Source organism: Carya illinoinensis, chromosome 11, assembly GCF_018687715.1.
Source record: "Carya illinoinensis cultivar Pawnee chromosome 11, C.illinoinensisPawnee_v1, whole genome shotgun sequence".
Lineage (NCBI taxonomy): Eukaryota > Viridiplantae > Streptophyta > Magnoliopsida > Fagales > Juglandaceae > Carya > Carya illinoinensis.
The window spans coordinates 36,254,981-36,278,944 of NC_056762.1; the positions used below are offsets into that span (position 1 = coordinate 36,254,981).

Consider the following 23,964-nt stretch of genomic DNA (forward strand, 5'->3'; position numbering starts at 1 on the left):
AGTCTTAAATTATGTAAATATCACATGCATTTCTTTTAAAAAAGAATAAAAATTATTATTAAAAAATTAATTTTTTATATATAAATAACATATTTACTCACAAAAATTAATATATATCATTTATATGTTTTGACTGTAAATATTATTTATTTTATAAAATGAATGGTAATATCCCCATTTAGTTCTTAGTTTGTGGAATAGAATGAGGTGGGAATAGAGTGGGTGGGGGCGCCACACAGTAGTACTCAGGCGTCAGGGTAGGTTGTCAGAACATGTGTGTATGTATGTGTGGTCATGTGGCATTTGCAACCCGTGACCAATATTCTTTTATCTCACACCAACAGGCTGTTGGCAACAGCGAATCCCTTCACGGACGTGGAGGGAAAGAGAAAGCATAGACAAGGTGATGATCACAAGATGCACATACTGTCACCACCCAACTATTCTTGTCACTCTGTTTCATATTCGAGTACACGTGGTTATCACTAATTATTAAGAAAAATATTTTATTCATAAAAAAAATTATAAAAAAATAATTTTAAAAACTAATAGGGTTAGATATAGTTTATCAAATTATAAAATTATTTTTATTATAAAATAAATCTAATAAATTAAATAAAATTACATCAATTTATGAAATTATTTTTATATAATTTATTTATGGAGGTAACAGAATTCAATTCTTAAACCTTAAACCCCACACCCAGAGACAGACCCAAAACATGATAGATATATAAAAATGATGATTTCAAATAATAGGGTCACACTAAGGACTAGTAAGGCATATATTTATGGGGACAACGTTTAGTATATTCATTAATTAATATATGAGGATCATTACCCAAGCTAGTGCATCGTGGATTGGATTCTGTTCAATCTCTCTAGTGCATTCCACGAATCCCACTTTTACTTTTTGCTCGATCGTGATGATCATCTATAAATTAGCTTGTGTATATGAATTTCATAAATAAATATATATGAGTCTTTATACGTTTACCCGGGAGGGTTTTACGGAAAATTAACGAGAAAGTATAATTTTTATATTGTTTATAGAAAAATTATATTTATAGTTTTAGAATGTACAGTTCCAACATATTTCTTTTGAAAAAAATTAGTAAATCTAAAAACTACATAAAAATTTTATTTTTAAATGATGGCTATCACTTTTTTTTTTAATAAAAATATACAAAAATTACACAATTCAAAATTATATATAGCATTACTCTTATTTATATCTCTATATCATTTTTATTATCGCAAATAAATTAGTCGTAAACTTACACAATTTGTAGAAATAGTCATTTAAATGCCTAAATGAATGCATGCATGCATGTTGTCCTCTCTCTCAAGTAAGTTGGAATACCAACATGATGAAGAGTCGACGCAGCTCTTGGCTCAAAGATCGATAATTTCAATACTGCTCATCATTTCCACCCTATTAGCCTGTCAAATGTTTGTTATAAAATAATTGCAAAAATTCTTACTAATAGGTTCAAAGTGATTCTCACAAGTATTATTTCTCTTTACCAAATAGCTTTTGTTTCTAGACAATTAATTTAAGAAAACACAATCTTAGCTCAAGAAATTTTTCATTCTTTGAAGAAAAAAATAGGTAAGAAATGACTTATGACTATTAAAATTGATATAGAAAAAGCCTTTGATTATATGAAATGGTCCTTTCCACTCTCTATTTTCAACCACCTAAGCTTCAATCAAAACTGGATCAATCGGATAAAAGAATACATTTCCAACTGTATCCTACTCCATAATCATCAATGGATCCCCTACTGGTTTTACACATCCATCTTGTGGCATTAGACAAAGAGACCCATTATCTTCCTTCCTTTTTATAATGGGCAGTGAAGTACTCTCAAGATTGATCCTTAGAGAAGAGAGTAACAATTCAAGCGAGGGAATCAACTTTTCAAGAGGAGGTCCAACTCTTTCACAACTCCTTTTCATTGATGACCTCATCCTTTTTGGGACAACCTTTGCTCATAACGCTCAATCCTTTGCAAAATGCCTAAACACATACACCTCCTGGTCTGGTTAGAGAATCAATTTTGATATCTTTTGTGCATTTTAGCAGTAATACATCCAACAGCACCATATGAGAAATCAAAGGGTCCTCGAACCTAAAAATTGCCCCTCCCAAACTTAGATATTTAGGACTCACTCTCTTTATTGGGGCTGACAAAAAAGGCTTATTTAAGGAAACCGTTGATAAAATCCAAATAAGGCTACAACGTTGGAAAACAAAAATTCTTTCTCAGGCTAGGAGAACTACCTTGATCAGAACTATAACTTGCATCATCCCCTCTTACACCATGGCCATAATGTGAATGCCAAACACAATCACAAACCATTTGGACAAGCTCTTTCACAAATTTTGGTGGGGTACAGTCAACTCCAATCCTCACAAGTTTACCTCTAAGTCTTGGAAATTTATTTGCATGCCAAAATCACTAGGTGGGCTGGTCTAAAAAAACTCTATTTGCAATAATTAAGGCTAGTATGTGTCTTCAAATCAATAATGGAACCACTACAAGTGTTTGGATTGACCCCTGGGTCCCTAGCCTCCCTACACTCAGACCTCTTCCTAATCCAATTAACCCAACCTGTGAGCCTGACATGAAAGTAGTAGAACTAACATTGGACGAACCTAGAAGACAGAACACCCTCATTCTTCAGGCTCTTTTTACCATTGAATCGGTAAATTCCATTCTCAAAATCTCACTCAGCTCATTCAACTACTTCTCCATATCTGATAAAGTAAATTGGCTGCATCACTCCTCTAGGAACTTCTTTGTAAAATCAGCATATGACGCTCTGATTAAACCCCAAATCTCACGTCAAATGCAAGAGATTAATAAAACCTGCAAAAACCTTTGGAAGCTTAAGATTCAAGACAGACTAAAATATTTTCTATGGAAGGTTATGCATCAAATTCTTCCTACTAGATCCCTTCTAAAAAGATTGATTCCCTTGAGTAAAGACCATGTCCTTTGTCCATTGTGCAACTTAGAAGAAGAGGGCCAATCCCATTTGCTTTTCAATTGTTCTTTCTCTAGAATTTTGTGGAGACAATCTAGATGGCCCATAAATATTACAAACTTTGCAAGCTAATCGATTTCAGTCTGGATCTCAATCATTCTTAACCCATCAACTGGACTTCAAATCCCTAATGAGGATACTTGTTCCTTTCAAATCTTTGTCATCCTAATTATGGATAATCTATGGTTCCTCATAAAACAAATCATTCATAATGCAAATTATCCCACTCCAAACTAGTTTGTGTCAAAAGTCTCCCAACTTTTCTCCGAGCATAGCAGAGCTTGGATCATTAATTATTCTCAACAAGATCCTAAACGGTAGGTCATTCCACAAGGATTCCACTCACTTTCATTACATGTAGCAGTCAAGAAAAATGGAAGCACAATAGCAACCATATGCAGAACTCACCAAGCTATCCCATACATATTTCATCCACAATACAAATCCAAATGTTGGAGAAGTAGCTACTGCACTATTGGCAGTCCAAGAGGTGGCAAACAAAGGAACAAAAAAAAATCATTATCGAATGAGACTCCAAACAGGTTATCCAAGCCATTACCAAATCAAATGCACTAACAAATTGGAAAATGAAGACAATTACAAGAGATATACAATAGTTGCTTCCTAACTTTGAAGAATGGAGAATGAAGAAAATTTATCAATCTCAAAATTGATATGCGCACAACATCACACAATTGGCAGCTTCCAATCACTTATATGGAAGCATTCCCCTTATTTGTATCCTTGATTGTGTACTTCCATAGTGACAAGGATCCTCCTACTAATTTTGCATAATCTTGGACTCTATTGTACTAGTGTAGTTTTTCTATCATGAATACTTACCGCAAAAAAAAAAAAAAAAAAAAAAAAAAAAAAAGAGGGTGGAATACCTTGTGAGCTATTTTGTAATTAATAAATAGAACCAGGAATCGATGTTAGTGAATATACTTTTACATTATTTTCTTTTATGTTTGTATGGAAGGAAAACCTGATCACAGGTTTTGTCCAAGGGAAGAGAGTGACATAGAGTTATTAATTACACAGTGTATCAACGTAACTCTACCCATCAATAATCATAACTTATAAACTTTTTAATTATCTCTAAAAAATAAAATTAAAAAGGTTATGTTTGGATAATGAGGTGATTTCAGATGATCTGTGAATAGTAATAAAATAATAATAAAATATTAAATGATAATAAAATAATCAAAGACAGCCTAAACCAACCTGAATTGAGGAAACCTAAATACTACAATGAGAGCTAAGACATTACGCTGATATTTGATTTGTGACTTAGATAAGACATTATAGTGATGAAAGATAATTTGTTATGTCTAATTAGAACTTGGGAAATGGTTATAAAGTTTTGGTCCCAATATCTTTACTTAGGCTCAGCCCAATTCCTATTAACGAACTTGCAGCCCATTCCCTTAAATTCCTTGGGCTCTGCATTCTGCAACCCACTTTTTGTCGTTTTCCTTAAGCTGGAGGAGGTTTGAGACATATGCCACCTCATTACGATTACTGTATTGCCGAGTTAAAAAAACAAAAAAACTGGTCTTTTTAGTTTTTACGCTGAGCTGGCGGGAAGGACACTTCATTAATTTTTTCTAGAAAATTGATATAGTTGCCATTATATTACAATTAAATATTTAAAATGTTCTTTTCTTTTGAAATACTGTGTTGAATTAGCATAAAAATATATATATTTTTTAAAATAAATGTTAGTCTTTTTTAAGTTGTATTAATTAATTTGAGTTTTTTTTTTTTTTCCCTATCGTTGTCCCATCTTCTAATTAATGATATTCTTATAGCAATTTCTTATTATTTATGCTACAAATTAAGCATTTCACAGTGTGGAGATCGAAGCGCAAGCTGCACAAATAAAAATCTGTAACGATATGTGCCTGCAGTAGTACTACTACTGCATGCATGGCCATGATGATCTATAGCAATATAGCTCTTTTGTTGTTTGGCAATATAGCTCCCAAGCTGATGATGATCTATAGCATTTATTGCGAAAATTACTGCTACTCAAATCTTAATTTAATTGACTGATCAGGCAATTAAGCATCATCATCATGAGTGAGTGAATGCAGCTATAAGGCATGCGGATCGAAGTTAATATATAAACAACAAACTAGGGTTTTTTTTTTTTTTTCTTTTTTAAGTTATAAGTCGTTTAGAGAGGCCGTATGTGTTTATATATAGGAAAAATCTATTTGTCATCCTCACACTTCATACATTATACTTATTTTAATTTTTTTTTCATTTTTTTCTATAATAAATATGTAGTGTGTGGATGATAAATAAAATAATTTAATTAGTTTAATAAGAATAAAATAAAATAAAAAATTAAAAAAATAAAAAATAATATTTTAATATATAAAATGTGTGATGTAGAATGATGTGTAGCATTTCTCTTTTATATATATATATATATTATGGTACTTTCTGATCTTGGCGTGCTTTCCGATTTCTTTTCTTTTTCTTTTTCATTTCAATAAACCATTTAAGATCATCAACATCTACATATATGTTCTAGGCTCCACAGCATGACAGCTAGCCCCAAACCCACCTGTTCATAGCCAATTAATTAGGAAGTTCTTTCATGCATGCATGTGTCCCTAATTATTAACCTAATTAACTTCTCGCTTTTTTTTGCATCATTAAATTAAATAAGGAAAACAGCTCATGATATAATGAACGCATAATATATATATATATATATATATATCATGTGCTAGCCACTTAACAGCAGATGTTAACACTTCAACTAGTTATAAGAACGCTGCGCGCAGCTAGCTAGCTAGGCATGTGTAAACATGCATGGTGTAATCGACATTCTTCGAGGAAATTAAGACTACTCTTTCCCCAAACTAAACTGCATTAATCACTTTAATTATATATGTATGCATATATATATATATTCATATCCAGTGAAAACAAAAAATTTAGATTACTGTTGACGATTGTTGTCCATGACACATAAAGACTCCAACATTTGATTAAAGATGTAAAAATACTAGCTTCAGAAAGCCATGTTATATATAAGGATTAATGTACGTAATGTAGAGTATAAATCAGGCTTAAATACTGGACATGATTATCTAAAAGGGAGATTGACATGTATCAATTGGAAAAGATGCAATATGCATGATGATTTAAATGCGTCATTTATAAAAGGTACGGTTCATCATTTCATACATTGGAAAAGATATATATAGTAAGTACACTAGCTCATTGATTTGAAATGTTTACTAATTCCAAATTAAGGATGGAACCTCAGAAAAAGATGAAACCTTCAAATCAGATGGGAAATTGGCATCCTTTAATGAAGTATATACAAAGTAAAATAGAAAAGCTGGCTGTTCAATCAAATCCTTGATAATCTTCCAACACTTCCCCTATCAAGTCAAAACAAAATTTGTTTTAATTTGCGTAGTTATCTTCAGTTGATGTTATCCACAGTTTTGCGGCAATATGTTGTCTGTATCCTGGAGGAAGTTCCCTAGCTAGGAATTCTAAGCAGAAACCTTCATTTATAGTCATGGGGCCAAATATATATCATGTCAAATCTGGGTTGTCTTTGATTTACTAAAATCTGATATCCAAATCCTCACTAAAACTACTCTTTCAAACCACTGTTGCCTGATCAAAAAAGATATGAAACACTTGTATATAACAAATCGTGCATACAAACAGTTCAATTCCATTGTATCATGGCGCCATTGATTTCCATCCAGTATATATATATATATGCAGATCAGTACTGTAGAATATATATGAGTATTCTTAATTGGAAATATGATTGCACAACCTACAACATATGATCAGTGATGAGCACAAAGACGTGAAAGAGTTTTCCATGAGGTTTGTTGTTATGCCAGTTGCTCTTTATAACTTTGAAGTCAAAATGGCATGCAGCTCATGAAGCAGAGAAATCCGTCGTATATATGAAACACATGATGATGAATGATAAATAGTAGACTAGGTCAATATCAATATATATAGATATATATATATATATATATATATAAAGTAAGGGCATCGGGATTTTCATTTCAAAAATGCAGCTAGCTAGCACGATCTCTATTGCATGAAAAGAAATATTTCCTTTTCTTTTTCTTAAACACAGATTAATCATATATGTTACCGTCTGCAGTACTCAATTAATCATAACTTGTATGAATTTCATGAATCATATATATAGACTGGTGATTGTGAACTCAATAACCAAGATATAGAGAATACAAACAAACTTTTTCTCTCCAAATTGTTGGAAGACTTTAGCAATTTTTCCCGTATAACCTCATGGTAATTTGTCGTCCGATGATCATAATCTGTGTATTGTATATTAGTGCATTTCCATCATCGGTGTATATATATATATATAATTCATGATCAGTAGCTAATTATCGGTTCCTAACGCTTATTATAAGCCTATATATGCGACTTATTTCCATGTCAAGTCTTGAATTTCTTTACTAAACAATAGAGAAAGGATATATAGAATGAGAAAAGGGACCAGATGAAACCTCCAGACTCAGCTCTAACATCATAAGTAGTTCTTATTGTATGCCAAAGAAAAAGGTCCAAAAAAGCAGGAATTGAGTACTCTAGCTAGCTCCCATGGAAGTACTATTAATTGTGAATTGTTTCTATGACCATATTATATGCAAGATAAACAAACGACTCACTGGATGCAAATAAAAATCGTATAGAAATAGTAACTTAATCTTCCTTCTCTTATATTAATTAAGGAAGTGAGAAGAGACAGTAAACTGTGCGTATGTTAATTAATAATACATGCTGTTTGGCATGCATCATGAGTACTCATGAGACAAATCCATAGATTAATCTCGTTGGGGATTATTTTATAAATCTCAAGTACTCTTTAGTGACTCTTAAATAAACAATATCAGGGATACAGGAACAGAAAAAAGAGTTAAACTAATATAAATCTGTATCTGGAAAGAGCTATCACTTAATAAACAATATTAGGGATAGCAGGAACAGAAAAAAGAGTTAATTAATATAAATCTGTATCTGGAAAGAGCTATCAACATGAAACTAAAATGGAAAGCTCACTTTATTGTTTCCAAATATGGACACGAACCTGATGATCAGCAAACTTCAGTATATAGATTTTCATTAAAATATATGGGAATTCACACACTTATATACTAACTTCCTTCTTATTAAATCAAGCACACTACTTCCATATATATTGGCTGACCTATCTGCAAATCATTACACACCGTACGTCTGTAAGAAAATCAAACACCATACACAAATCAGGAACCTTGCAAATCCAACCCTTCTTTGGAACTGAATCCTTTATTGTACATAATATTCAAAACCCAGAAAAGAGCTACTCCAGATTCCATAATAGAGCTGCTAGAGTTCGGAGAGAGGAATATTACTTATCTCCAAACAAGTAACCGAGAGATGAATCCCCGCCTGGAACGGATTTGACTTTTGTTGACGGACGATCCTGATCAAGTATAGTAGTGTTTTGCAGCATATATGTGAAAAAGATCTATGTCAGATCATAAGGTGCAAATGCGTGTACATCAAACATATATATGAAAGCAACTTACAGTTATGAAGTTTCCTGTGTTTTGGCCTTGAGCTCGGGGATAGTTGTTTGACACTTTTTCTTTCTCTGTAGGAGAACGAGCGTCGGGAGGCTTCTGATCCGTACTGTTGGTATCGATACCATATGGAGGTGGGTCGACTGTCCGGGTGGGAGGAGAAGCGCTCGGTTTCTCATCATGAGAGCCAAACAGATAGCCCAGGGAACTTTGCCCGCCACCATAGCTTCCACCTCTACTCATGGCTTCCTCTTAAGATCTGTTAATCAAAGTAAATTAATTACGAATTTAGGAGAAGGGGAATAAGCTGGGAAGAGAACCCTAATATATATAGACAGCGTACTCATTTTGAAGATTGTATGTATGTCTCTGTACATGTATGTATGTTGTGTGTATATATGCATTGCTGATCATGATGATGCGCTTTTCAAGTGGTCTTTATGCCCATCATGAAATAGTGAGACCAAACTTGAGGATGACGATGATGATGCATGCACAAATTTAATTAACTATCCCTCATTGCCTTGGACTAACTATATACGACTGTAGGTACATTGATGTTACAGTCATATATGCCATTTAATGGTAAATCTTGAGATCGATGATGCTTTTGTCATGAGGACGAAAGTCACAGTCATAACCACGAAGAATCGTACTGGATTAATCCATGAAATTGCATCAGTATCTCCTTGGTCTGATCAATATCCTTGGATATATATAAATTACTCTACGATAGTTTTAACTCTTCATTTAAGCAGCAGTCTTAATTTGCAACACGCGGCCGCCCTCATGGCCAGATCGAAATGTAAATCCAGGGAAGGTTTCACAGCTGTAGTTCCCGATCCTTAATTCTACATAAATATAGAACAAAAGCTAGAAAGACTACTTCATTAATTTCACTTTCTAAAGCTATATATGGAGGATTTGACAACTATTTAGCAGTGTTTAATGAATACTCAAGATCTAAGAACATGCATTTCATGTTTTTAATTATTATGTATATGATATACTTTTCAACCGTCTATCTAACTAGCGGCCAGCTAGCTGTGGCATCATGTAATCAGATGTGTACATGTCATGAACGACTCTACAACCTTATGGAGTGGACAGAACATGAGTTGGTCGAATGTCAAAATCAAAGTGGTGGGCTCCGGCCTCAGCCTTACCGAGCAAACCATAATTTAGGATTAGTGGTGTTTGATTCCATAATGTTGCAAGCAGTCAACGGTAATTAACCATAGTTAGTTGGATAAAGATTTCCTAGCCCGACCGTAGTTTGTTCCTCTTTTCTTCATTTTTCCTTAAAAAGATTATAATTAACTAGCTTATAAATGATTCGTAAGTTGGGTCTATTTTCCTTGCCATTGTGACATCGACGACAGGATTTGGCACAAAAGTGACAGTCTAATCAAGCCATTTTGAACTCATCGTACAGTTATTATGACATCTCACCATAAAAAAGTACAAGAAATTCACTTGTACTGTAAGTGATGTAGATGAATATGACTGTCATGTATCGATCACGACAGGCTTGGGCCTCAATCCCACTATTTTAAGAGCTAAAGCAGTGTTTAAATGGGGTTAAATCAAGATAATGGGTAACTGTTTAAGAGGAAATTAATTAATACAAAAGCGCAAATTATAACTTGGTTGGCTCTGGTGTTATTGGACCCATTCATGACTTGTATATTCCTCTCTCAAAGTACTACTACTGTAGATCAAGGAAGGAAACACCGCTGTATTTTATATATATAATAATATTATTAGCGATCATATATATATATATATAAATATATAGAAATAGCTCCATCGGTCGGTTCCAAGAATCTTGCCCTTCAAACTAATTCAACGGCATTTGCAGTACTTGAAAAAATTTATTAGTCTAATTAATCTCATAAAATCGATTCAATAAAAAAGAATTATTCATTTTTTATAAATATGTCTAAAATCTTATTTACAAGTAATATGAGATTATTTCTGATCAATAGTATTGATGTTGCTGGATTAGACTAAGGAATATTATTGATGGAGGCTGAATATTGGAATTAGAATGAATGAGAAAATGTGACCAAGAATTGATTTTCAATTAATATTGGATTAATGTATGCTTACCGGCCTCTAGCAGCTAGTTAGGCCCTTGATCACGTATATTAATGTCGAGTAATGATCAATTAAGAATTTTTTTTTTTTATTTGTTTACACTGACCATGTAAGGTTTGGATTACAATAATATGCATGCATGCTTGAGAAAACGGTCATGATAATTTAATGTTGAACGACAAGCTATATAACATGTGTAAATATTCATGGTTAAATGTATAAATATAATAATCTTTGTGCCTAGATCGTAGGAAAATTTAATGTAGAACCTCTAGGTCCCACAAAGTTGGCAGAGAATATATGTAGTTTTCATCAAATGTCGAGGGTTGATGAGGAATTCATATAGTGCCCGTATGTCTGAAGCTTCAGTACTAAGCGATCATGGAGAAAATATGATGATGGCTGTACGTGGTCCTCAAAACTCAAAGGGACTACACATATTGAGTACTATTAAGCAGTGCTGCATCGTTAGGACACTGAAAAGATCAAACCGGGGGCTGGCCTAGCTGCTAGAGCTGATTACCTTGAGATGGCAGTAAACAGCCAATCAATATTCCTAAAGTCTTCTTCTTCTTCTTCTTTTTTGGTTGAATTTTTCCACCCAAAATAGTTAGTATCGGTACTTTTGCAACGATCAGTCATAGTTTATACTTTTCTTTTTCCCCTTCTTTCTTTCTTTTCCTCCTCCTCTTCTTCTTTTTCTAAGCATGCAAGAAAGCTTCATTTAAAGTGAAAAAGATGATACATGAAAAGGATGAAGAGGGGATGGAGTTTCCCAACAAAACATCACAAAACAATAATAACATTGCAAAGTGGTAAAAAAAAAGAAACCGATTTTTTAGATCAATTTCTTGGTTCCCATCCATATCCTACAAAGAAGACGCCGTCTTATAAGACAAAAATAAGTTGTTTGTTGAAAAATACGAACAATGGACCCACTGCTGGTGGCGGTGGAATCTTCACTGAAAGCAGTGAATGTAGCGAGTGCAATGTCATTTGTTGTCTTGAGATGATTTTTAAAGAGATCCACAATCCATTTTTCAAGATTACCAGTAGGGAAAACGATAACATAATGAAAAACACGACATCGGATGGTCTGATCTTCGGCCAGTCATCTATGTTCCCACACTTCTATGATGGTGCATGGCAGTCATAGTTTATACTACTTGATCCCATATACATCCTTTTTTTTATACAATTTTAAGAAGTTATAAGATCAGCAATTGCGTGATCCTTATATACATATATATATATTGAGAAATATTACCTGTCATCTCTATATATTACATATTATCATGTGATTTACCATTTTTTTTTTATTTAAACACACATATTTACACATCAATATGTGTATTTAATAAATAGAATAACGAAAGTGAAAAATCGCATGTTGATGTGTATTGTAAGGGATTATGAATTTATGATAAGTAAAATTTTTCTATATATCCCAATCTCTTATAGATATCGAAAGGCGCTTATTTCTTTACTTTGATATAATTTTGTCATATTGAAAAAAGAATCCCATCACTTATGATAATGGTACTTTAGCAAAAAACTAGATTTTCTTCATTACTAACTATATATATATATATCTTACATATCATGTATTGCACTGTAGCTTTATTATTCGGTATCATGTGGTACGTATACGCAATTAACTCAAATAAGACAGTTGGCAATTTAATTTGTTCTTAATTTTATTTCTTTAACTGCCATGCATGCACAAACATGTAATTTCACCAATTGTCTATAATATAAAATCATTAAAGGTACGTAATGAGAATAACATTATCTCATAAATATATATATATATATATATATTATGTAATATGTGATCAGGAGACCTTTAAGCTTCCGAATTTGTTGGTTAGGGAAAGATTATATGACTACACGATCAAGCGAAGTTGCATGTTTTAAAAATTATTTCCAAACTTAGTATGTTAAGAAAAAGCTAATGATCACATGATTTCACAAGAGCAAAGTAATACATTCTTCGTGGAGTTCAATATTCCATGTTTGGGTTTGAGTTGGGAGGTTAATAATTAAAGTGTTTTTAATAGCCTAAAAGTTGATCTTCTAAAAAAGTACCAAAAAGTGTTTTAAGCATTTAAATTTATTTTTCTAAAAGGTATTAAATATAAAAGAGTCCGTGACTTAGATGGTATGAGACTCCACCTTCATAAGAAAGGTCTTGAGTTCAATCTCTCTCTCCAAATCTCCTAATATCATAAAAAATAAATAAATAAAAGAAGATAATCACCATGGTGGACACCAATTGAGTTCTTTTAATATCGAAATTGAAATTCTAACAATTTTACTTTTAAGTATAAGGATATAATTGTAACTTTAACTTTCTTAATGTGTCATAACGGATTATAACGTGTCATAACATGTTAACCGTTATTAATCCGTTAAGCAATCGTGTCTTAACGGGTCAACCCGTTAAGACTAAACCATAACCCGCTTTTATTGTGTCGTGTTCGCGTTGGATTAACGAATCGTGTAACATATTGTCACCCCTAACTTTAAGTGCATGTTTACTAAATAGTAAAATAACCTTTTAATTATTTATAACTAATTTTGATTGCAAATAGTCTTTTAATTGCAATAAATTAGTCACAAAAATTCAATTTTCTTGTAGTAATATATAAAGTTTTATTTCCTACTACAATGACAAATAGATAACATTATCTTGTTCACTTTTAAAAGCTGATCTTATTTTATTTTATCTTATATTAATCATTATAATTTTTTAAATTTTTATATAAAATAAAATAAGTAATTTAATTTTTAATAATATTTTATTTAATTTTTAATTTTAATTTTAATTTATTTTACCTTACCTTATCTAATTTTTCCGAACGTGTGGACAGCCTTGCAAGTTTTAGATCAGAAAAAGAAAAAGGTTTTGAGATAGGAATCTGGAATCAAAGCAATCTCTATGCCTTTTTCAGAAAACCAATAATGCCACAGCAAAAGATATGGCCATATCTGATCATGCGTTCTGTAAAATGGAATGTACGTTTCTGATACTCCCAGAAAACACCTGACATGATCAGTTGATTATAACCACATATGCTTCGATTTCAATTATTGAGGCCGATCGAAGATCACTGCACATGATGATCTAAAACGCAGTTTCATTTATTTGCATATATATATATATATATATTAAGAAAAATTATAAAATAACTACTCATTTATAATTTTTTTACAATCTTTTAAAAAAATAATATTATTTTATATATTTATTTTGATTTTGATTTTGATTTGATGTGTTTAAAATTTAAATAAATATTATTTTATTAATAAATTGAAAATAAATTATAAGTGAATTGTAAGACTATCATCATCCATATATTAATGGAGAGAAGGATAGGTGGAAATGTGTGTGTGTATATATATATATATAAAAAAGAAAAGCTGCAAGAGACCACATGCGGCATGCATGCAATGCCAAGCAAAAGACCACGAGCTAGATAACCACATGACATACTCGATTTGGCAAGTGCGGCAATAATATGACACGTACCCCTGATGATCATCTGGATTATCGACAACAAGATAGCTTAAATCTTAGCCACCACAAGCGATGGGTCTTCCATTGGTCCAGCATTATCATGTCTTTGTTTGAATATATTTTTGCCAACTAATTAAAGCAATTAGTTAGCATGTTGTTGTTGTTGTTGGTATGTCCATCGATCTAATTATTTTGATGGCAATAATGATTCCATCTAACAACGAACATCTAATTATAATAATAATGCTACACATTTTTTTCTCCAAAAAATATCTGAATCCATCAGATTAATTACAAGTGATCAGGCTAGCTTGGAATACCATGCCCATGAGTCATGATCTTTTACTGCAATAATATTTGATCGATCCTATTCCGTCGAGTTCTTCGAACTGATGATTTATAAGTGTGAGAAATCAATGGGATCATGTGTTTGAAAATTGAAATATAGCCATTGACCTAGGCAGGATATCTATATAGAACTGAAAAAGGAAGTAGAGATGATGATGATGATAGGAATCGCATCGAGAAACAAAATAGATTGGTGTGATGTTTGATGCGCCCTCTTTGGTGTACATGATTCCTATAAAAGTAGAAGATTGGACCCAGATCAATATCGATTGTTCTACATGTGTGTTTGTGTGTGTGTGTGTATGTATATATATATATATATGGTAGATCGATGGAGCATTTCTCCTTATTACAATAAATCTATTCAATTGTAGCAGTTATTTTTTGTAAAAATAATTATTTTTTATTAAAATAAATATATTCTTATCGTAAATAATCATTTTCGTCTTATATAATTCATCACAAATAGTTATTTTTCTTATAGTATCTTATATATATATATATATTTTATACAAGGGGGTGGGGAGTTTCGAATTCAAATTTTCTATTTAGAGAACCAAATCATATACCATTAGGCTATCAGGCTCTAGGCGTAATATCAGCTTATATATAACTACATGGGTTTTGATAGCCACGTTCACTTTCACAAAACTTTTCATGTCATTTTATCTCATCTAATCATTATAAATTTATTAAATTTTCATATAAAATAAAATAAACAATTCAACTTTTTTAAATCTTAAAATAAAAATAATATTAAAATAATATTTTATTTAACTTTTAACTTTTTTCTTAACTGGTCTCATCTCATCTCATATGCGTAAATAAAGGAGATCATCTTCCCTCCTCTAATCCTTATCTCCATGCAATAGTTTTAAATTAAAAGGGTAAAAAAAGAAGAAAATAATTAGAGACAGACAAGTTGCAACTTACACCGAATGGCGAAAAGATGGATGGAAGCAAATCATTCAATCATGATTGTAAGAATGGAACATTTTTTTTTTTCTAAGCAAGATTGCATACCATTAAAGAAATAATACAAGTTACATAGGATGGGCTTTTCCACTATTAATATATAGAATACCAATAGAAATAATATCTAAATGAATGCTACCAAACATAAAGTTTGTAGCGGCCTATTGCACTACTGAGTGCGAGAATCGATTCTTTTTTTGAAGCTCCAGTTTTTGTGTGATCGCAATGAGTTTGCAATGTAATTTGAAATTGGAGTAATTTGCCAAACTGCATCCTCTCCATTGATGGAAGAAATGAAAAACTCGGAGTCCCCCACTAATTGGATGAATGGGTAATTAATGTGTTCTACCATTTTAAGGGCCATCTTTGCCCCTAAAGCTTTTGCTATCACCGGAGTAGTAGTAGAATTTTCCTCAGTTCATATTTTAATAACCTCCACTTCCGTACTTTTACTTATTGCTGAAATTGAAAAAAACGAGTTTCTAACAGCTGCATTAAAGGATATACAAATATTGTTTTGGAGTGGTTTTTCCCATATTTTTTCAACTGAAACATTTTGCTTTTCTTGCCATAATTTCTCAGCAGCATCAAACGTTTTGTTTTGTAAGAATGGAACATGGTTTTGTATAAAACTATGGTTTTTGGGGCTACCAATTAGTTTTTTTAATATTTTATCGGAGTTTGTATTGATCATGTATTTTAACATGCATTCAGTAGTACTGTCTACACACCTACGTACGTACCCATGTTATCTGTATTATAGACATGCAAGTATGGTCCATTTAATACCCATAATGACATTGATACGACAATTATTAAATGAATCAATATCTATTATATCACTAATATTATACCGACTACTTAAAATTTATACCGACTAATATTATAACTATTGGGCCATAAGTCGGGACCAATCAAATTAGCATTTCTTGGAGCGTTTTAGAAAAGGAAAATGCCACTCTTGATGCGGTACCGATTATTCTTATCGATTGTCATTTTTTTGTTTAATAATTAAGAAAATATTTTTTAATGAATTTATAATTTTTTTAAAAAGTAATTAAGAAGTTTAAAAAATGTTTGAAAAAAAAAATTACCTATTCGGTGATTAGGGTGAGAAAGGCCAATGAGAATCCTCGATAATTATAACAGCCTCTCGAGAAAAAAGTTTACTTATCATCCCTACACCGTACACTTGTTAAGAGAAAAGAAATAAAAAAATAAAAAATAAAAGTAGATGTATGTGTAAAGATGATGAATAAAATTTTTCTTTCACATTGTGAAATTATCACTTATCTTAAAAATTTAAACTAATAAAAAAAGAATTATTTATATTATATTCTTAATACAAATAAATTATTAATTGGGTGACAAATAGGCAAAAAGGATGAGTGATTCCCATGAGGATTATAGGCACAGCTAACTTGAGTTGAGATTCATTAACCCTGTGAGGTGGGATATCGGGAGCAACGGCCCGTCGTGTAACGCAAAATTATACATCTTGGACTCTGAACATCTCTCTTTTGGAAACTGCTGTCTTGTTGGGTTGGAAAGTGTCCTTGGACTGACACAACTCCACTTAAGACGCTATCAGTATGGATCCCAAAATTTTAGCAGGACAATGTCACCTGAGATAAATTTAACCAAAACAGATTTAAGTTGACATGGTTTAGGATCCCTTGAACTTAAGGCCCATATCAATAAGAGTGTTATTTGACATTACAACATGTCAATTATTAATACGGTGAAAAGGTTATTGAATTTAAAAAAGAAAAAGAAAAAAAACCTAATAAAATGAGTCGTGTATATAAAATTTTAAGTATTTATAACACTTGTCTTAAAAACATAATATATAAATGATTATACGTGTATCATTACTCTTCAAATATAGGATTGTACTGATCAACTCACTCCTCCTGAGAGGGTCAACATCTACGCACTTAAATGGTAAGAACCACCCGTGCTAGGCCACCACCCTCTCAAATGGGGGGTGGGTTGGCCTGCAAACCCTCTCTTGAAATGGAAGTAAAACCACCTTCACCTTTTACATTATAGTGAACATGAGTTATGAGAAATGTCATTCAATTTTAAAGTTTTTTTTATTATAAAATAAATATAATATATTAAGTCAAGTCATAAACTTTTTTTTTTTTTTTTGTGATATTTATATATAAACCTAAGAAAATGATAGTATGTTTTATGGTTTTGCTCCCTCATTTTTTATTGTATTTTTTTTCTTAATAATTGGGTAATTAGTATATTTTTTCAGAATATTTAAAAAATTAAAAAATATATATATAATTTGCGTTAGGGACACGCCCAACGCTGGGCGGCACAGTTGTAAAATCCATCAAGATGTGTTATTTTTTGTTTAAATTCATTTTGTTATTGTAATAATAAATTTTTAGAATTAAGCAAAAGGATTTGGTAGAAGCCTCGAAACTTTGAGGAGATCCAACCCAGTCGACATCTGGAAACTAAACTCCAGATTACCTGTGAAGATCTTTGCGGATGTATTTTCACTTACGTTTGGTTCCGGATTTTATTTTTGTTTTCCTTTCACAGATCAGCGTCACAAACAGCAGCAGCACATGCTCGCCCACTTTATATATACTAGTAGAATAAACGTCCTTTGGACGTTTGCCTAGTTTAGGCAAAATTTTTATGGTAATTATATGCATCTCAAAATAAGCTAATATACACATCAATCTTAGTAATATAGATTTTACAATAAAACAAAATAATCATGTATGTTACTATGGATCTCAAAATAAAGAAATATATGCATGCATTATAATAATATGCATTAAAATAAACTGATTGTATATTCAGACTATTAATGTCAAATAAGATCATATATGCATAAACTATGCATCTCAAAATAAGCTAATATACACATCAATCATAGTAATGTAGATGGCAAAATAAAACAAAAGAATATATGCATGCATTACAATAATATACCTGAAGAAAATCACCCTGGGTATATTTGTTTAGCACAATATACTACATCAATAATACTATAAAATACTTATTATGCGTTCACCATATAGTAAACATAGTATTATTTTCTCTACATGTGATACATAATTCGATTCCGGGAGGAAAAATCAAATCTCAAAGAGTAACTGATAATAAAACCCAACCAGAATTTTAAGTTCAATAAAAATTTATGTACTTTAAATTAAAACAATCATCTTATATGGGAAAACAGGAACAGCATAAATGCCGGCCCACGATTAATCTGTTCCTGATTTTGCAAAGTATTCAAGTTTGGTGCAAGTGCAGGGTACATGACTGGGAACATCTGAAAATCACCATTTGGGGAAGCTGGAAAACCAGAAAATACTGGAACCTGAGAATAACAAAACTACAAAGTGATTAAGACACAAGCTGAAAAAAAGCCACAATCAAAAAAGCATGAAGAAACATATATGCAGAACAAGTGTTTCAAACACGGCAAACACACATTCATAAAAATATTTTCCATTGAATATTCATTCAAAAATAAAGAGCTTCTGCATGCCCACTCAACAATAGTTTCTTTATATGTAAAACAATTTATACTGAAATAAGTGTAGATGTTCATTTAAGATATCATAGGCCCGTGGATTCTATAGTCTACAATTTAATAAACCTTTTTTTTATAAGTAAAAGGAAAACAATTTAACAAACTTTAAAAGCCTTTTGTATGGCTGCCCGGAGTTTTCATCAAATGGGACATAAAGAACCAAAACCTCCACTCAAGTGATATTAATTCAACTATATGGCCCCGATTCTTTGGTTTCTGAAAATTTTCAAATCCCAATGCAGCAAAAAACATAAAAAATAATAAATAAATAAATAAATATTTGTTTTCTTTCCATTTTATCAGACCAATACCGGTCAATTTATAACTACAGCGATTAGTGATGCTGAACTGCAACATACATATACCAATATACCATCAAACTTAACTTGCTGTTTTTAAGGATATTTGTAAATTCTATTCTTTCAATTCAACATAATCCTGATTATATCTAAACAAAAGCCATTTTTAATCTTTTGAAGACATGCAAGAGTCACAAGCAACCGAGCATACCTATGATTAGTCAGGGGGATAACGATATAAAGTTTCCCAGAATCCAGGTCATCTTCAAGACTGTGTGTCTCAAGAGCAGCCGTCCATACTTCTCCATCATGCCACACAACGGCATCAATGACAGGCCCCTCGTCAAACATAGAAACATCACAACTTAGTAACAAAAGAAACTTAGCAAATATAAAAACAAAAAGATACCACGGACTTACTTCTGCCCGCTTTCGTAGAATATCAATTCTGTTTTGGAGGTCTTCGGGGCCCTTTTTAGGTTTGTATCTTCCACTTTAGTGTGTTTCTAGAAAAATAATATCATGATAAGTTATATTGCAAATCCTAATTAGCTCAAAAAAATAAAATCCACAAAAATCTAAACCTCAATCAAGCAGAGTAATAAAAAAGCCATTAGGTTTTGCTAAGCAAACAAATGAAACACTAGTTATGATAAACAAATACATAAAAAACAAGGCACGGAATTGAAATTACCGAGATCTTTGAGCCAATCGGAGTCATATTCTTCTTCCTCTGCAAACAAAAATACAGAACATATCATCAAATCCATAAAGAAAATAATACATAAATTAAAAAACGTCGAGAGAGAGAGAGAGAGAGAGAGAGAGAGAGAGAGAGAGAGAGAGAGAGAGAGTTTGGGCACAACATTTAACATAAAATATCCTTATAATAATACAAATAAAATGAGGTGAGATAGATGTAAGTAAAATTTTTAATTATGTACTTGCATTGACCAGGCAATAGTTCAAGGTTTGCTTTCCCCACATGGTCAATTACATGAAGCATAAAATTTTAAAAAAAAAGTCTCTTATATGAAGCATTGGTTAAATCAATCATAAGATTTAGTGCAGAGATAACTTACAGAACGTGCTAGAATGCCCCCAAAAAGGATAATCCCGGCAATAAGAGAAGAACAGGTGGCATAATACAGCTTAAGGTTTGCTGAACTCTGCAGGCAATATATTGATGATCAACATCTTGAAGGAGAACATAGCTCTAATTGTCTATAAATCAGGAAAAAAATTTTAAAAAATGAGGTAAAATAGGTTGAGTTGAACAAAAACATAATTTAAATTTATTGGAAAATGTCTTCACCATAAGAATGTTACCCTATGCGAAAAAGCGCACCAAAGGAGGCAAAAATGGAATGAATGATGGAAAATTAGGAAGTTCATTCTCTTGTGCTTACTTTAAAATCCCAAGTTCTGCACTTTTAATCCTCTGTTGTATTCTCAGCCTTCCAACCTATGAATTGTAGAAGGATTTCAATAGAAATTAAACCTCTTTGGATAACAATGAAAGTAGAAAACATGAAATCTATTCTCAGTCATTATTTGGACTTTATCGAGCATAATAAATAGGATGCTGCATTGTGTTAATTATGGTTGAAAAGGTGGAGCTAAACATGGAGCTAGATATATCAAGCTAAGACTTAACAAACAACAGTTAAGACTTCCCCCCGAGCAGAAGGGTATGACAGACAACAAATAAACGTATTATACAATGAAATAGCCTGATCACACAATACAGACAAGTGGTAGTAAACGTAAATGTTAAGGCAGGCTAGAGAGCGGGGGAAGGGATAATAAACAGGCCTTTGGACATCTAAAGAGAGATGAATCTCAGAACGACAAAAAATGAAAATGAATAAATAGGACGTTTGGAAAGGCCGAATCAAAGACTAAGACAATCAATCTTAGGTAAATAAGAATGATGTGTGTCAACTTAATACAATTTTTGGAAATACGACGCAGATTCAATGCAGGTCAAAATCCCCGGTATCCAATAAAACATGAAAATATTATGCAAATTCAGTGAAGCACTTTCCTAGATCTTTATCTGCTAAACACGTGTGGGTGTGGCTGAAGCCAAAGAAGCTGGAGAGGCATCTGAGAGGGCAAGGTTTTGGTGGCAACTCTTACCGGATTTTGTTTGGAGGCTTGAAGGACAGCTCTCGGGTGATAAATGAAGCCACATCTATGCCAATGAACTTCACCCATGATATAGCACCACGCACCTTTCCCTTCTTCCATCAAAGTTTGAAGAGTTATGGTATGTATCTCTCTATACTACTCTCACCCATTTTGCCTTGTAATGATAATGTTTTTCTCTCTCAACTGTAATTAATTTCTGCACAACACTATTTTAGTACCTGTTGTATGTGAAGAAACAGATTACATCATCAATTGCAACTGAAATGCAATATTTGCTATCTTTCTGCTTTAAGTGATGACTTTTCAGGGTATCCTTGTAATAATTATATATTATGGGGTGCAATTGAATAAACGTTAAATATAATAAAAATACAGGTAAGAACTTCTTTATATGGGTAGGCACGACACCAGTGGTGAGCATTATGAACCCAGAACAATTAAAAGATATACTCTCCAAGATGCAAATGCATCTATGCAGCACCAGATAGCTATAACAGTCAACTTACAAGGTTTACTTGCAGTCAACTTACAATATTCTCCATTAACCTTTTGCTACTAACAGAAAATGACAAAGATCTCTTTAGTTCCAAGTCAAGATGGAGCATGCGCCTGATGACTATGGTGATAAGTCAATGCAGAGAGCGAGAGGCTGGTTTAGTTTTCTTAATTTTACAAGTCAGGGTATTTTTGCAATTTTTAGATTTCTACCTAGAGCTGTCATTTTCATCCATAGGTATTACCATGCAATTAAGTTTCAAATTTATTCATCAAAAAATTTTTAGATTTAAAAGTTCTTTACTTTGGTGTTAATAGTTAAATCAAATTCATATTAGGTTTGAATGTTAGTTGCATACATGTATATGTACACACAGTTCCTTCTTTTGATAGGTAAACTAACTCACACACATCTATCCCCATGTAGTTGATATATCAGGTCTTAGATTGAATAAATCCGTAATATAAAAGCTTTCTAATAAAAACTAAATAAATAGCAAACTAACACAAAAAAGAAACAAGCCTATCTATAAAGAAATGGCTATTGTACCATGCCAAGTTCATCTGCTCTATTCTGTAACAGTTAAAATTCCACTTAATAAATACAGACTTGCTTACCATAGTAGGTTCCTGGCTTCCATTTATACCCTGCAAAAGTATTTTTCCTATCAATTCTTTAAAAATTGTGAAAATAAATTTATTGATATCTAAGATATGTAAGTATAGGTGTGCAAGTGAGTTTGTACATATGTAAGTATACGGTGCACATGGGTGTACATTGTGAGTGTGTTCACCATTAATCAATTACCAACAGCTGATAGCGGCAAGCATTTAAAAAAAAAATATATAGTTTGAAGGATGACTGAGCTCCTCTCCAATTAGTTTTAATACAGGACAACTATTATATTTGGTATGTGCTTGGGAAGATATCAAATGTATAAAAAATAAGAGAATGTAGAAACTAAATGACTGCCAAAACTAATCTGTTTTACATGTGTTGAACTACATTCGTGAATATCTAAGAAATGCCAAAAGCAAATCTCTGTCTAACATCTAGGCGAATCATGAAACCATTCCGCTAAATTAAGCTTAAAATGTGATGAAATTGAGAAACCAAATAACATATCCAAACAAGAAAAAAGAAACTAAGCCTGATATTCCATCTAGAGAAGTTGAAGGCTAGTTTAATATTTCCTTTCTCCTCTCCCCGTCATTTCTAAGCCTTTACGTCTACCCAGGACAAACTATGTTGGATCGAATAGATTTCTTAAACAGTACACAAGGAACAGGAATATTATCCAAGAAACTTGCTACTGTGCGAAATTGAGAGGTCAAACAACCATTCAAGCTTATGTGTCAAACCAGTAAGCCTTGGGAGAGGGATAGAGAGTATCCGTTGGAGTCTCACTCACCTCCTCCATATGCAAGAAAATTTTGTTCCGACGACTGAATAGAATCTTGGATCTCCTGCAATTCCATTGCAACAAAGTCTTGCTCTGTTTCCGGCCCTTCTATTATACAGAATCTGAATCCAAGGACAAAGCGGATCAAAGTAATCAATCAATATATTTTTCCCAAACCCATAAAAATATGCATCTCGAGCAATGAGGGAGAAAAAAAATAGAGAGTACCCGTACTGGAGTGCACTGGACTGGGGATATATTTTGCCCAAACCAATTTGTTCTATGCCCAAGCTTTGGTAATGGAGTGCACTGGACTGAGGAGTTAGAATATTGGGGTATATTTTTGTTTTGTCATTTTACGAGAAGAGGCGAGGTTGTGGCGGTGAAGAGGAATAAACGGAGAGAGAGGGGTTTGTGAGAAATGGGTGGGAGCGTCGGCGCTTAAGAAGTA

At 32.4% G+C, this 23,964-nt stretch overlaps 1 protein-coding gene and 1 long non-coding RNA gene across 9 annotated transcripts; both read right to left on the reverse strand.

Moving 5' to 3' along the window:
- Window positions 1-8,128: 8,128 nt before the first annotated feature.
- Window positions 8,129-8,965, reverse strand: LOC122280805 (protein SPIRAL1-like 5). Its single transcript, XM_043091839.1, has 2 exons — window positions 8,658-8,965; window positions 8,129-8,551 (listed from the first exon to the last, which is right to left on the reverse strand). Exons 1-2 carry the CDS (start codon window positions 8,892-8,894, stop codon window positions 8,477-8,479), a joined length of 312 nt encoding a protein of 103 aa, XP_042947773.1. The 5' UTR covers window positions 8,895-8,965; the 3' UTR covers window positions 8,129-8,476.
- Window positions 8,966-18,516: 9,551 nt separating this feature from the next.
- On the reverse strand, window positions 18,517-23,964 carry LOC122280435. Of its 8 annotated transcripts, XR_006229909.1 has the most exons (10): window positions 23,742-23,963; window positions 23,523-23,635; window positions 22,729-22,758; window positions 21,604-21,833; window positions 20,871-20,926; window positions 20,544-20,630; window positions 20,156-20,194; window positions 19,882-19,967; window positions 19,673-19,800; window positions 18,517-18,946 (listed from the first exon to the last, which is right to left on the reverse strand). It is a non-coding gene; the product is annotated as an uncharacterized LOC122280435 (long non-coding RNA). The 8 variants fall into 8 exon arrangements; XR_006229908.1 differs by having other exon boundaries at window positions 19,673-19,967; window positions 20,544-20,685; window positions 20,791-20,926; window positions 23,742-23,964; XR_006229907.1 differs by having other exon boundaries at window positions 19,673-19,967; window positions 20,777-20,926; window positions 23,742-23,964.

Excerpts from the sequence above, each read along its gene's own strand:
- LOC122280805 (XM_043091839.1), bottom strand. The coding sequence starts at position 8,894 with ATGAGTAGAGGTGGAAGCTATGGTGGCGGGCAAAGTTCCCTGGGCTAT. Across the intron at positions 8,552-8,657 it reads ACACAGGAAACTTCATAACT|GATCGTCCGTCAACAAAAGT; the intron begins GTAAGTTGCTTT and ends ATACTTGATCAG.